Here is a 15,435-nt window from a genome sequence, read left to right on the forward strand (position 1 = left end):
CACTGGCTGTGCAAGGCGTCTCTGATGTCACTGAGGTATTTGGGGTACCTGCGCTTTATGTCCCGAACCAGACCTCCAAAAAATATCCCAGTCCGCTTCAAAGGGTCATCCTCAGCTTCCTCCTCTTCTTCCTCAGCTTTCACTTCACACAGCTCTGGAGGTGCATGGAGGGCAGGGCTTGAGCAGGGGAACACAGGTCCACCCTTGGGCTGTCCCTCTCCCCAGTATGCTGTGGAGAGCTTCCTCCAGCAGCGCTAACCTGGTGGGCCCCCTGCGACTGCACATCCCACTGCCTCCAGCTGCCCCCAGCTGCCAGATCTGCCCACAGCCACTGTTCTGCCTCCCCTCGCCCCCCTCCCCACTGTCCACTGCAGGAGCCAGGCCCCGCTCACCCCTCTGCCAGGCTCTGTGAGGGGATGAGCACTGAGGCACGCAGGGCACTAGGCACAAACTCTTTTGCCCAAATGTGAGTGGAGAGACCTTTGGCTTCCTGGACAGTCCCCTCCTTCATGGACTTCTGCTCCCTTTCCTTCCTCTTCCTCAGCAGCAACTTCTGGAAGGTGGCAATGGATTTGAGCAAGTCTTTCCCCTCCACCTCCGATGGGGGGATAACAATACTGCAGTCTAAGAACTCGTTGATTGCATTGAGGAGGTCTTGACGGTCATCTGCCATGTATGCAGCCTCATGGAAGTGCTGGGAGGGGCAGGGAAAAAGAGAGAGGGAGAAGGCTCAGATCAAGACTGTACACAGCTATCTACAGCCTGAAAACATGTTTGCTGTGACCATACAGTAACATCACACTCCCTCAACCCACTACTTCTCTTGCTACTGCCACTCTGTGATTCACACTCCTGAATCCCTCCTGTCCAACTATCCAATGTCCCACCTAATCCCATGTCTGACTTCCCTACCCTATCCATCCTTTCCAGTGACCTCCTTGCTCCTGCTTTTCTCCCCCAAGCCCCACTGATCTTGACCAAGATCGTGCACCTGCAGCATCTCTGACAGCTGCATGCTCCACCAGACCATGGGGTGCCCCTTGTGGGACCTCTCCACCAAAGAAAATCAGATCTGTGCTTCCCATCTAGCCTGGTGCCTCTCTTTCTCTATGCTAGATGCTGCACATAACCAGCGTTGCCTCTCTTCCCCTAGGCTAGATGCTGCACCTAGCCAGCCTGTGCCAGTGTTCACACCAGATTGCTGTGGCTGCATCAGGCCAAGATCCTTGTCCTTATAAGCTCTGCATGCCATTGCTTGGTCTTGCAGGGCTCTCATTCAGAGCTCAGCTCAGAGAGGTACCAGAAGCCAGGCACCACAGAGATGAAAGGCTTTCCCTGTCCCTGCAGCTCAAAATTAGGACTCCTCAACAGGCTGATGTCCTCCTGGTCTCATCTTGGGTTTGACAGAGAAGCTGGTGGAGCTCTAAAGCACCTCAGATAAAGCACAAGAACTGGGGTGTGAGATGTGAGCAGGGAGCATAAGAGTCTTAAGAGACTTGGACATAAAAATGTAAAACATGGGAGAGGGAAGGAAAATAGGAGTCTACAGCATGAGGGAAGTCATGCAAGGGAAGCCAGACAGAAAAGGGGAGATGACAAGGAAAGACTCCAGGAAGACCACGAGGGGACAGCACTACTGCAGATAGAAGAGGGGGTGCTGGCAGGTGGTAGCCCTGCATTGCCTCTGGAACACACCTGCAGAGAAAGGGATGGAGGAAGATGAACAAGTGAACAGCCTGTAAAGCAGGTAGGCGACAGCTAAGGTCCCTGCAGCACACAGACTCCCTGGAGCCACAGCTTCAAACTGTAAATGATACTGTACTCTCCTCACGGCGCCAGCCACTGTGTAACCTTGCTATGGCCAGCCGAGGCTGCGGCAGCTGGCTCCCTTCTTCCAGCAGCAGAGGAGCAGAGGCTCAGATGAGCTACGCGAGATCAGCCCACAAATGCAGCGCTGAGGCTGGAATATAGCACTTCACCTCTGCTGGCTCAAAACACAGCATCAGCTGACCCCTGTGCAACTCCTGGGAACGGATCTTTTGGCCGGGAGCCCTGATTGCCCACAACCCACCTGCTCTGAGTGGACTTTTTAGTCCCCAGCTCGGGGAGAGCTGTGCACTGGTCGCAGGACAGGTGGGTTTGTTACTCATTTATAGTTACATGGCACCAGTCAGGAGGACCCTGTGAGCTTCTGATTCTCCTGTCCTGGATGTACGCAGCAGATGCTCAGAATGGCTTTTCTTTGCCTTTAATTCCTTACCAGGATAATGAATTTCACTTTCCTGCCATCTAGCCAGATGGGGGACTTCTAGCAGTGCACACACTTGGCAGAAAAACCTTTCTGCCTCCTCATTTCTCCTCCTGCATGGATGTGCTCCTCTGCATGGACGCTCCAGCCACGGGACTCAAGCTAGAAAACCTCATCCAAACTCCTGACAAAGTTGCTGGGCAACATTGCTGGGTCTTCTTGTCAGCAGGCCTGCACCAGGCATCACAGCTGCAGGCACTGCTCAGCCTCCCCTCCTCTGTGAAATTTAAACTGAACACAACTTCTCTAACCTTGGGCAGTCCTTTGCTCCTGCTTTTACATACAAACCCTCTTCTTCACCCAGCCCAGCACTCTCCACCCCTGCCACATGTCTGTCCTACTCTTCCCTCTGTACTGGAGAATCCTACCTTGGTCAAGCCAGGCTGCTCTTAAAAATCCCAGGTGCTCACACCTGCCTGCCTCACCTGGTCCCTAGCACAGCATCTCTCAGCACTCTTGTTGCAGGACTGACTCCTGAGGAGGTACCAAAGCTCCCTCGCCTGTGCCAGCATAACCACCCATCAGCTCCTCACCTTGTCAGACATGAGGGTGGAGATTGAGCGGCCAATTTCATGGTAGTCCATGTTGGCCTGGCTCGGTCCCAGCAGCACAAAGATGAATCTGACAGGAATGGGGACCTCCAAGACAGATTCCAGGAAGACGGCCTCATTTAGTCGGACAAAGGCCATAGTGGGCTGCTCCAGGAACTGCACACAACCTGCCAGGAGGCAATGTTTTGAGCAGAGTTAATCAATGAGGTGAGCTGTACTGGGCTGCCTTTAACAGTGGAAACAGTGATTTTGGAGGTTTCCTCCAGCCCTGCAGTCCCGTACTTGTCTCCAGACTACTGACACAGCATCGAGCTTCATGCCGAGGACTGCTCCAAGTCCCCTCTTCACAGATCATTCCCAAGCAGTGCTACTTTCTTTAGCTTCCCAGTTAGCCTATTCTAACTTCTTATGGATGGGCTCTACTTACACTATAAGGGGCTAATTTTAAATCAGAAAGTTCCACTAAGCCACTGGCTTATGGAATGAAGTATCTTACATGTTACTTTTATCAAACAAACTTCTAAACTCATCAAAGAACGAAATCAGGTTTGCTTGACATGACCTATTTCCCATAAACTCAATGCTTGGCAATAATTACATTCTTATCCTTTAGCTCATTATTAATTGAATCCCATATTAGCTCTGCCATTATTTTGGCTGGGAAGGATGTCAGGTTAAACAGCCTATAGGTACTGGAGCACTGTCCTTCCCTTCTTGAGAACCAATGCTATGAGCTTTCTCCTGTTTTTCTCATATGTTCCCTGTATTCCTAGACTTTTTTTTTTTTCCAGATGAAAATGAGACAGTTCTGTAAAGACTTATAGGTGCAAACTGCACAGTTTGTTTTATAATGTCCACATCTCATCAATGCCTGGCAGCCTCCTCGGTTCCTAACAGACTGGGAAGTACTCCCGCATCCTCCAGCACACCAGCTGCTTCCTTCCCATACTGAACACAAACGTTTATTGAATACTTGTATTTCTCTGGCATTATTACCGATCTTTCTGCCATCTGCATCCAGCAAAGAGCTGTTTTCTGTGTTAGACTGGCAAATCCGCGCCATCTGAGTGGCCAAGCAAATTCCAAGACACAGCCTTGCCTCAGAAATGACCAGCGTTATTCAGAGTGTGTTTACGAAGCTGCTTTGGCCTCATCGTGGTTAAGCATCAGCTTGGTTGAGCTGCCAAGCCTCTTTGCCTCAGCTTTTCATCTACTGGATCGGCAATGACATTTACTTTGCTTGTAGCGTAGCTATGTTCACTGAGGTGTTAATGCCAGCACAGTGCTGAGAAGGACTACTCTTGCGGTCAGAAGGTACCAAGCCCAATGATGCTTGAGCCTGCCTGCTCACAGACCTGTTGTACAGAGAAATATCTCCTGGCAGTGCTATGGTGGACACCCAAGACCTTGCCACCAGCCAGGCCCTGCTTCCATAAACTCAGAGCTCCCTAGCACACACAGCCATCCACCAGCTCTGGTCAGGGCAGAGCCCAGCCGCTGGCAAGGTGTGAAGGGACCAGATGGAGGGCAGGGATGCTGAGAGGACAGCACAAGGGCCATGAGCACTCAGTGCCTCGTCATCAGTCCCTCGGGCACCACTTACCCACTTCTGAGCTGTAAAATGGAATGTTCTGGTGAGCCTGGTCAGACTTTCTCCTCTAAGCTGAGCCCCAGCTCCCAGCAGCAGTGCCTATCAACCTCTTAATTTAGGGAAGGAACTACCCTGGCACCCCTTACATTTACCACACACAAACAAAATGTGTGCTGTCACCAAAGGAGAATGTGTACAAGGCTCCCTCCCCAGCTGAACTTTGGGAATATGTACAAGACATCTAAACACCCCTCAGGAGGGAGGGCACAGACAGCTGGAGTCAGACCAGGATCTGAACTGGTCTCTTTTGGTGCCAGGAGACTCTATATGCTGCCTCTTACCCACGAGGACCACTGTGGCCTCCGCATCTTCAGGAATCTTCTCCATCAGCTTCAGGTATTTACGGTGGCCCTCAGAGTTATGGAGATGTGGGTTTTTCTGCTGGGGAAGAATACAAACAAGTAAGGATGGAGCCCCCATGCCTTGGTCTCCCTGCACGACCTTGCACCCCACTGCTATACCTGCAGCCAGGCTTGCCTCAGCTGCATGCTCAACACCCTGCTTCACGAGCAAGGCACTGCCACAGCGAAAGGCCACCCTGCAAGCGCAAGGGCTGCTGCTGCCATTGCATGCTCAAGCAGACATTTGCATATAGCATCAGGCTAAAATTAGGTCCTAAAATTATAACACAGCAACCCAACTTCCAGCACTTCAGGTGACGCAGGGGAGCTCAGCCCTTGCAAGTACAAGGCCCCCCCCATGAAGGGGACACGAAGGGCTGCTGCTGGCCAAGAGTTGTCCCCAGGGTGCCGAAAAAGCAGTAACCTCCCACGTCACCCTCACCTCCTTGCATTCCGTCTCATTGGCCTTGGGGTCGGCCATCTCAATGCGCTCTTCCCCCATGAGGGGCACGCAGGTGTCGGTGGTGTGGTTGTGGTGGTGGTTCCCCACAATGGAGTTCATGCTGGAGCTGGAGTGGTTCCTCGGGAAGAAGCCTTCTTTCTCATCATTGGGGTGGCTGAGGGGGAGAGTGGAGGCCATGAAGGGACCCACCTCCCTTGCCACCTGAGGCTTAGAGATAACCTCAGAGCCCTGGCAGCCCTTAGCCACATGCCACCCACCTGTGCTTCAGCAGCAGGGCACGCAGCACGTTGGCTCGGTCTTCTGCTCTGATCTGGTCAGAGATGATCATGGTCTCCACCATGAGGTGAGCAATGCCGGGCAGAGTGGTCTGCTCCAGGTCAAGGAGGACGGCACCTGCCAGCAGGAGGGGAAAAGTCCTGCTCCTAGTGTGCAGCGCTCCCTGCCACATGTGCACTCTGGGGACACAGCTGTCCCATCAGGAGCCAGGTTTTGGTTGGGATATAGATTCTCTCAGCTGAGAAATGCCCCAAATCCAGGTGTCACATGTCCTCTGTGTAAACCCTTGTCCCAAGAGAACCCAAAAGCTCCAAGATGCACTGGTAGCTCTGGTATCTCCCTCTCATTTTGGACTCCCGCTCTGACCAAACTTGCCTTTTCACACCAAAGATGGGTCCAAGACCTGCTGGCTCAGACACAGCTGCGTGTTGCAGCTGCCACGTGCCTGAAAGCAGCAAAGCAGAGCAAGGAACCAACACAGGCACCCTTGAGCTAATGCAAACCCTGGCAAATGGGCTGCAGGACAGTCTGTCTCCACAGACCCTACATGGCGCCTGGACACAGACACTGCTGGAGTGTCTCCAGTGAGGGGCCAAACAGCGACAAGCTTTCCAGCAAAACCTGTGCCAGAGCAAAACACAAACCCTGGCCTGTGGTTCCTGACTCACCATGGGCAATTGTCTTCCTGAGTTCCAACAGGCTGCGGAAGGACAGTGAAGCCACATGGGGTTTCCCCCACCTTGCTGTATCCTCCTCCACATCCTCCTCAAACTTGATCCAGCGAGCCGTCTCCCTCCAGTGCATCTCCTGGTTCTTATCCACCACCAGCTCATTCAGCTCCACAAATACCTAGCGCAAATTACAATGAGAACATGAGACTTCCCCTGACGCACACAGCTCTATCAGCAATACGCAGAAAGTCTCGGGTTTGTTCTTAAGGTACCACTTGGTCTAAAGTGCTGCCAGAGCAGGCCTGCCTTAGTTAACCAGAGATTTAGTGAACAGAAGCAGCCAGGACAAATATCACTGGCAGGAGCTTCCATCAGTACATGGAGTACCAGAAAACTCCAAGTCAGATGGTGTGGGCAGAGGAGAATGATGCAGTGCAGCATCCCTTTCTACCAAACTGTGACAATTTTGTCCTCTGCCTGCTTCTTGGTTCCCCCAAAATTTCCCACACTTACCAGAGATGGTGACATTACTGTGCTGCTAACTTCCACAACAGCATTATAATTTCTGTGACTTTTAAATGTCTTTCCTAAGGTCAAAGCTTTGTGATTTCAGAGAAATCTCCACTTTTATTGAAAAAGTGTATTTTCAGGCCTTATGATAATGGATAAGAGCTTGAAATGTCACCCCCAAGGTCATATATAGAATTAATTATATTTAAACCACATTTATCACTTTATAAAGTGCCTGTTTCTAGTCCTGATTTATGGATTCTGAACAAGTGTGGGAGGACAGCACACAGATACCTCATGGGGCTTTCTATCCAACTTCTTCTTCTTCTTCTTTTTCTTGACAGATGGAGTTGATGTTAATTTTTTGCTTGTCCTGGTGATCTGACTCCGAGATGGTTTTTTCATCAGATGCCTCCTCACACCAGGGTTATCTTCAAAACGGTGGCCTGAAGACATGGGAAAAGGAGAAAACACCACCAGTTTGTCTAGTGGAAACACACTGTCTGGCAGGGAAACACATTCAAGCTCACCCTTCTCTCATTAGCTTATGCTAGCAAAACCCTGGCATCTGGAGCACTCACCATGATCCTCCAGATAGATCTTTGAAGATCCTTCCTGCCTCATCTGCCTACTTTCAGCTCTTCCAGACATCCACGAGTTAATTCCTTCAAGGTGAAGACTTACTCCCAGGCTGTTCATATACTAGAGCATCATTGCAAAAGCTTTTATTCATGGTACCCAAATAAGTGGCGCATGAACTCTCCCCATACTCCCTCAATGAAAAGCAACGTGAAGCCTTGTCTTCACAGCTCTGCACCCAGACAGCACAGCCAGGCACCTGCTGGTGCTCATTTCTCCCACTGAGGGAAGACCTAGCGTTCAGCAAGCATGAAGGGCAGTGAAGGGGAAGGATATTTAGCTGCTGGTCTGGGAGACACATGTTCAGGCTCCACGTACCTTTCTGCATTTGGTTTCCAGACCAGCAGCTCTCAGGGCATGATAGGTAGCAAAAAGCACTGGGCTTGAAGGGCAAGTGGTCTCTGATGTTGCAGGAAAATATCCATGCATCTCTGGCATGGAAAGACACAGCCCAGCATCAGGCCAGGCTTACCATGAACTTACTCCTTGGAAATCTGGGTCGCTAAATTAAATATAAAATGAATCAATACTGAGCCTCAGGGCATTTTCCCCCATTGGCTGCCCTGCTGATGCACATCCCGTGGACGGCTGGACTCCTCCCTGCTCCACTTACTGCACTGCAACGTCGATAGGAGCCAATAACTGCCCACCACTGCGAACGTTTGTAGGAGCCGTGCACATGTGGGGCTTCCTTGGACTTTTGCATGGATTTCTCCATTCCTGCATGCACGGCAGCCACTTCATTGCACTTGGTGTGGATTTGTGCATAAACAAACAGGTCACCAGGCAGACGGTCTTGGTATCTGGCACCTTTACTCCAATCCCTGCAGCTTCTGATTCTCCCATGCACCCTGGGACTCATTCTCATCGTGTCCCTAGAAGAACGGGGCCAGCAATACAGAGCACGCACCCAGAGCACAGCAAGCCCCCACGTGGCGACGCCAACCTGCCATCCAGCACTCTTCAGCCAACAGCCCTAGGAAGCACAGACAGGTGTTCAGCCTCATCTACCAAATGGCTGGAGGACAGATAAAACAAAAGGAGACAAGTTTCCTACCAGCATCTCCAGTGACTCCCACACTTGCTGACAGGAGCAAGAGCTGGAGTGCTGCAAGCTCAGAGCAAGCCGGTGAAGGCACACCTCCAGAGCCCTACAGAAGAAAAAAGTGATCCACTTGCTGCTCTCCCTTAGCAGTGCTTGTGGCCACTGAGATGCCAGCTGGGGGAGACAACTTAATTTTGGAAGATGCCACTGGCTTTGGGAGTCCCATGCAGAACTCAGCTGAGGTGCTCCAGGCTGCTCTACAGAGAGCCTTTCTGCGTCCTGTCATATTGGTGCTTCCCCCAAATGAAAATCATCCTTAAGGGAGTACCTTGAAGTGTGGAGTCCTTACTCAGGATGGGATCTTGGACCAAGACCAAAGGGTGATGTGCCCAGGGTATAGCTTTGCCCTCCTTGCTTGAAGCCAGACTCCTCAGGGTGAGATGAAGCAGCCAAGGACAGCTCTTGCTGTACCTCCTCTCCAGCGCTGCCCAGGAGCAGAGCACAAGATAGCAACCATGTCTGAGGACAGAGTATGATTCCTATGGTGGCTCCACTACAACAAACTGGTATGTCACCCTCCCACATAGCATCTCCTGCAGTCTCCTCCAGAAGATCTTCTTGCCATGTTGGCCTCCATCAGTCAGATTTCTTGGGATGACCAAGTTCCTTTCTCACCAGCTTAAATCTGAAGACAACAAATACAACCTTGCACTGGTTAAAGGCTTCCCCCACAATGCCTGTGCTAGTCAGTCCCACTCAGCAGGTGACTGCCTTCAATTTGTGTTAGCTCCTGCTTTCCTCCTTTCATTACGCTCTATCCACAGGCAGGAAGCCCAGAAAGAGGCATCAGAGTATTTGTATCAATACTAGAAAGCAACTTGCTAGCCCAGCACCACAGGAAAGGTGCACGCTTCCCATGTACCCCAATGGTTAAGTTACAGCAAGAAAAAAGAGACTGAAAGCCCACCTCTTGGAATATTTCAAATTAGATGAAACAAAATCCTAATCAACACACAGTAAGTCACAACCCTATGCTGGTTTCTGGAAAAAGCTACTGTCCTGCCCTGCACAGAGCCCAAGTCTCTCCTGGCTGATGCTGAGTTCAACGTGACAGGGACAGCTGGACCCCAGCTCATCCTTGCTGCCATCCAGGTGTCCCTGCACAGCACTCCCCATGCTCTGATCACTAAAAGGAGTGTAAGGAGACCACCTCAGGTCCAACAAGGGCTCTCCTCTGCTCAAAAAGCTATTGAATTCCTCTTGGATCCGAGTTGGTCCTGGAAGTGGTCATGTCATGGAGTAAATACCTGGGCAAGTGGCACTGGCTGGACGTGAGCTGGCTCTGCACAGAACTGACTCTGATGTCTCTACCATCTCTGCCTCCACCATAACTCTCTGCAGGATTAACCCACAGTGTGGATTCATTGTGCAGAAATAATTAACAGTTGACTGTACAGCACATCCTATTTCAAGCACCACCAGTATTAGCTGTAGCAATCAATGGATGTGCTAACTCCTAGCAAGCCAAATTTCCCCACTTAGAAGTGATACACATCACACCTTGCAGAAATGATCCACCCCTTCTACCTTCCCAAGAATAGCCATCCTTTCCCTGGTGAACTTGGGGAAATTTCTCACACTTTTAATGTACAGTTTACTCAGCTCAGGACAGCTGATGAGCTGATGGAGCCAATTTCCTCCAGGTTTCTATTTTGAACTTTGCTGCTATTATACTGTCTATCAATTTATAGTAATAAGTATCAGACCCAGCCAGAAGCAAATCCCCACTTGCTGGTCCCTGCAGAAGCATGCAGGCAGACATTTCTTCCCCAAAGTCTTGTAAAGGTGGGCCAGCTGAGAAAGAGAACATGATGCTGGGAGTGAGAGGCAGGGATGTTAAGTGTTTTGCCTGAGGTCACACAGAGAGGCTGTGGCAGAGCCAGAAACTGAACCAAGGTGTCCTGAGTCCCTGTTGCAAGCACTCTGCCTCCCCACTCCTGCATGCAAAGCTGGTAAGTGGGCAAGCTCTGGAGCCACATCACCTTCCTGTGTGCACTTCTAAAATCCCTTGAAAAATTAACACACAATCTGGTTGAGGACATTTAGGCAGCCGCCACAGAGCTATGAAGAGTGTCACTCCCAAGGTGACACACAAAGCCGCCTTTTAACTGTGAATTACCACCACCTGCTGAGGAAGGATCGCCTGTGTGAGGGAGGCGTGAGGCTCTGGTTTCTGCACAGTCCCGGGACAGCTCAGAGACCCATCTCTCTGCAACGGATGTGCAGGTATGGAAGCAGACACAGAGAACAGAAAGACATTCCTCCCTCTCAGGATTACTATTTTCTCCTTCCTTGTTTTTCCCACTCTTGCTTCCTTCCTCTTTTCCCCCTTCCAGGCACCCTGGCCAGCCTGCCGTTAGCTAGTTTCACAGCCACACTCAAGCCTGCAGACACAGGGACTACGTTATTTTTTCCTCCAGGCATTAGGCTACAGTGCAGAGCCAAGAACCTGATACCCGCTGCTGCTTCAGATCCGCAGCCCAGCTCGAATTCCAGCAAAGAGAGAGCAGCGGCACACTGTCACCTTGTGCCACAGATGGAAGGGGAAATGTCTCTGTCCTTGTACACACCTCAGAGCAGCTGCTTTTCCTCTGGCCATTGCACAGGCCACATCCTGATAAGCACAAATAGCAAGATGCAGCTGCCTCTGGAGCTGCTTGAGTGAGACACACACAGGGAACCACTACTGTGGTTCAGCACTACGACACAGATCTGTACAAAGACCTCAGACAGACACACAGACACCACACAGCTCCTCCAGCATCCCCACGCACACGGCGATGCAGACCACACCTTCCCTAACCTGACACAGACAGCAAACACAGGGTGGGGGAAACGCACTTTATCTGGGGGCTCTGATCTACAGCTGCAACCGCGGGGTCACTGCTCCGGTACTTACAGGTGGGCTCCCCACCTGGGTAGCCCAGATGGTTTCTGATGGCTTCCCATAAATCATAGTCTTCAAAATTGAAGGCAAATTCATCAAAGTCTTCATAGCCGAGCGAGTTGCGAATGCAGGTGCTTATCGCTACCTCTGGGCTGCTGCCCCCTTCCGATTCCTGCGCTGCCTCCTCTCTCTCTCCAAGGGTTGTCATTTTGTCCTTGCGAAGGTCAGGGGTCAGTCGCCATGGGTCACTCACCTTCTGAGGAGGGGCCGGGCTGATGTGAGGAAAGCAAGCTGCCCCTGGGGGGCTTCACTGCAGTCCCGGGGCCAGCCCCGGTGCCTCGCTCCCCTCTTCAAGGGGCATGAAGGTGCCAGCTGCAGCAGCCCCTGGGGACTGGCGATGTCCCAGGAAGGCTGGCTCCACCTGGGATGCTTCCGTGGCTGCCCCGCCGGCAGGGTCCTCGCTCTGCTGCAGGCTGGTGCCAGCTGCCTGGGGCCGCAGCGCCTGTGGCCCGGGGACAGCCAGGCTGTGTGTAAAGCACTGCTTCTCTCCCTCGCTCCCCTCTGGTGTCTCCCTCCCTCTCCAGCCTGCAGAGCAACCTATTGAATTCTCCATGTCCTGGGGCCCGGAGCGAGCATTTCCATGACGTCTCTGCTGCCTGCCCTGGCGCCTGGCACAGGGGCAGTCCCCCTCCCAGGCGCTCCAGAGGGGACAGAGGCCTCTCCGCCAGGAGAGTGGAGGCTCCGCACGTCAGGTTTTCTGCGATGCCCAAGCAGGCGTGTTGCGCAGAGGGCTGATCGCTGGGAAAGTGTGTCAGGAGAGGAGAGAGCTGGGGCTCAGGGAAACGCAGGGAGCCCTGTACCAGAGAGGGCAGTGGGGCAGGTGGGGGAGCAAGCATCTGTGGGGTGGGTGCGAGTAGAGGTGCTGGAAACATGGGGACTGGTGCTGAGGGCACAGCAAAGCTGACAGAAGAGGAGCCAGGGCTGGAATGGCAGGGGCTGGGGGACAGGGAGGTAAGTGACAGGGAGGCAAGGGACAGGTCCTGTGGCAGGCTGAAGGCCGTGCTTGGAGCTGCTAGGGAAGGGGACAAAGCAGGGAGAAGCCAGGGATGTGCTACTAGTATAGGTAGTGTCGCAAAGCCTCACTTTTCATGCCGTCCAAGTCAGCAGACGCCAGCATCTGGGCCTCAGCCTCGTCCGTGGGGACGCGCTGGTACGCTGCGCTCTCCAGCGTGGTCATGCTGCCGATGCACATCCTCTCCTTCAAGTCGTAGGTGACCCGCTGTCCACTTGCCACCTGGCCCCAGGGCTTGCGCTTCTCCCACCCACGAGACAGACGTTCCCGAGGCCCAGGGAGGCTGGAGGAACCAAAAAGACCCATGGTAGAAAATGAGGTGAGTGAGGACAGGCACTAGCCCCTCTCACAGGGGCAGAGGTCCCTTGACCCATCCCTGACCAACAAGTCCCTGCGAAGGAGAAGAGCCAGGAGACACTTGCCCCAAAAGCTAGAGGTTGCTCCTTCTGCTCCTCCTCTCCCCCATCACAGAGTGGGATCAGCTTGTGGTCAGTGCTGGGGACCCACCTTTGAATCAATGGCCTCAGGGTTCCCTGACTTGGCCGAGCCTCCTGGGGCTGCCCAGCCTGCAGGTCAGCACCACAGCGCAAGTTAGCTGGGAGGGAAGGGACCCCATGTGCGCTGCCCGGTGCCCCCACACCCGCACCCTGGGCATCCCACGGACCCAAGGACATTGCAGGAGTCCCAGGGAAGGACTGTCCCACCAGGGAGCAGCCGAGTTGGTCACAGCTGCTCTCCTCCAGGCCCCATGGCCCCTCTCTCTCAGAGGCAAGTTCAGGCTGGGCACAGCTGCTGCCCCTGGGGACAGTGACCCGGAGCCAGGGAGAGCAGCCGGCCGCATGACCAGAGCTCGCCTACCTGTGGAGGGAGGCAGGGCCCTTGTCCTGCAGCAGGTCGGCAAAGCGTGGCACAGGCGACAGGACGCTGCATTCCTCCTCCACGTGGAACTGTGCGGGGGCCAGAGCGCTGCCGGACTCCTCCTCATCGCTGCCGATGGTGAACTGCAGAAAGGACAGTCCTGACAGCACGAGCCGGGGCAGGCAGCCTTTGCCCCTGCCCCTGACGTGCAGATCCTCCCCATGTCCCCACCTCCTAGAACTGGCCACACTGACTTCCCCCACGTGCCCCATACCCTGGGACTGGCCATATTGAGCCCCCCCCATATCCTATACACCCTAAGAACGGCCACATTGAACTTCCCCCATGGGTCTTACACCCCAAAAACTGTCATGCACACCCTCCCCCGTGCCCACCCCAAGCAATGGCTTATCTATCACTGTCCTCCAGTGCCCATCTGTGCTAGGCAGGGACAAAACCACTCTTCCCAAATATTGCACAGATACAACCTCTTCCCCTGAGCAGCACACTTCCACAACCACACACCCTGGCACCATCCCTGCATCAACCGCCCTTCCACCTCCCCCCAGCCTCCAAGCCCTGTCCAGATGGGGATGCCCTAGCCTTGCCTTTGGTTTCCGTGGGGGCTCCAGCTTAGGGGATGTGTCTTTCCCACAAGCTTCGCCCTCAGACTCTGCAGAGATCTCTTTCTCCTGGGCCTCCTCTGCCTCAGACTCTCTTTCTTCCTCTTCCTCTTCTTCCTCCTCTTCTTCCCCCTCCTCGTCCTCTTCCTGGATGGTGGGGGTCACCTCCGAAGGGGGTATCGAAGTTTTCTTCTTTTTCCTTCTCCGTTTTTTCCTTCTGCTGGCACGGGGGGGCCTCTTTTGGAACTTGAGGGCAGAAGGGAGGTGAGTGGAAAGGGGATGATGGATGTGGTGCGAGGTTTGGCGGTGGACTGAGAGAGAAAAAGAGAGTCAGGGGCAGGAAAAGGCTGGGAGGAACCTGCCAGGCGCCCCTCCAGGAAGCAGCATGGTCTGGAGATCAAGGGCCAGGAAGGGCAAGGAGAGCCACCAGCCCGCAGGGACATAGCAAAGCTCTTCCAGTGATGCTGCAGGCTGTGTCCAGCCTGGGTGCCTGGGGAGGCAGCCCCCATGCAGTGCCAAACCACCCTAAGGCAGCTCCACTGCCCCGAGAAAGGCAGGACTCCTCTCCCAATGTTGCTGAAAGCCCTTCACATGGCTACGCAGAGCTGCGGTGGCCAGAGGCACCATCCCCTTCCTAAACATGGGGAAACGTTTCTCACATTCTCAAACAAGCATGATTTGGGCCCTTTACAAACACTCCTTTCCTGCACAGTGTTCTTTGAGTTAAATAGATGTGTCTTATTTATCCCCCAGGCTTTGACAGAAAGGCCCTCCTGCATACCCACAGCAGCCACAGACCAAGCCTTTTAGTGCAGATGCAACCTAAGTCCACATCCCAGGTAGTGTGAGGGGTTGTGCCCACCAGCCTCTGAAATGCAGGTTCAGTTAGGCGGCTGTCCTTTAAAAACCAGGGTAAAAAACAGGGCAGAAGGACTTTTCTTCAAACTAATCTACAAAGAGAAATTCATACAGGCTTGACCTGGGTGTCGTGGGAATTAGAGAGCAAGAAGAAATTAATGACGCTTCTAAGCCTTCACTCAAAAACAATGATAATGCACCATGCAGGGAACAGGGTAAGCTCAGCATCTCCCTGCAAGAGAGAGGAAAGCCATTTCTGCCAGGTCTATCTGCAGGCACAAAGCCTCCCAATAGACAGGCTGGGGCTGCACCTGGAGAGCAGCTTAAATCACGGGGGCACCAGCCACTTCGCAAGGGGGCTTTGCTCAGCAGCTCTTCCTGAGGAATTGTTTCCAGTCTGTTTTGATTTGGTTCCTTCCCAGCTTTCCTGTGACATGGCAGCAAAATCTGTTTATAGTGAAAACTACCTTCAAAGGATATTTTCAATGGAAGCTGTAACCTTCTCCCTGGGAGAGCCAGGCAGGTTCATTGTTCTGCTGTCATGTTTCCTTTCCTTTGGTTTCTCGAGTCTTTTCTCCCTTGTTTCCCCCCTTGGGAACAGCAGGCATATTTCACACCCCCC

The 15,435-nt window shown here is 53.1% G+C and overlaps 1 protein-coding gene across 1 annotated transcript in view; it reads right to left on the reverse strand.

Moving 5' to 3' along the window:
• LOC104464238 (anion exchange protein 3-like) overlaps positions 1–15,435 on the reverse strand; it is a 26,835-nt gene that overhangs the window by 7,763 nt on the left and 3,637 nt on the right. The window contains 12 exon segments of the mRNA XM_010076886.1: positions 1–2; positions 4–154; positions 481–694; positions 2,842–3,026; positions 4,792–4,888; positions 5,294–5,468; positions 5,572–5,707; positions 6,259–6,439; positions 7,066–7,217; positions 12,546–12,757; positions 13,333–13,475; positions 13,941–14,266. The exon segment at positions 1–2 is cut by the window's left edge and continues 63 nt beyond it. Coding sequence (XP_010075188.1) covers positions 1–2; positions 4–154; positions 481–694; positions 2,842–3,026; positions 4,792–4,888; positions 5,294–5,468; positions 5,572–5,707; positions 6,259–6,439; positions 7,066–7,217; positions 12,546–12,757; positions 13,333–13,475; positions 13,941–14,266 — 1,974 coding nt within the window.

Source organism: Pterocles gutturalis, unplaced genomic scaffold, assembly GCF_000699245.1.
Source record: "Pterocles gutturalis isolate BGI_N339 unplaced genomic scaffold, ASM69924v1 scaffold7768, whole genome shotgun sequence".
In the NCBI taxonomy this organism is placed as follows: Eukaryota; Metazoa; Chordata; class Aves; order Pterocliformes; family Pteroclidae; genus Pterocles; species Pterocles gutturalis.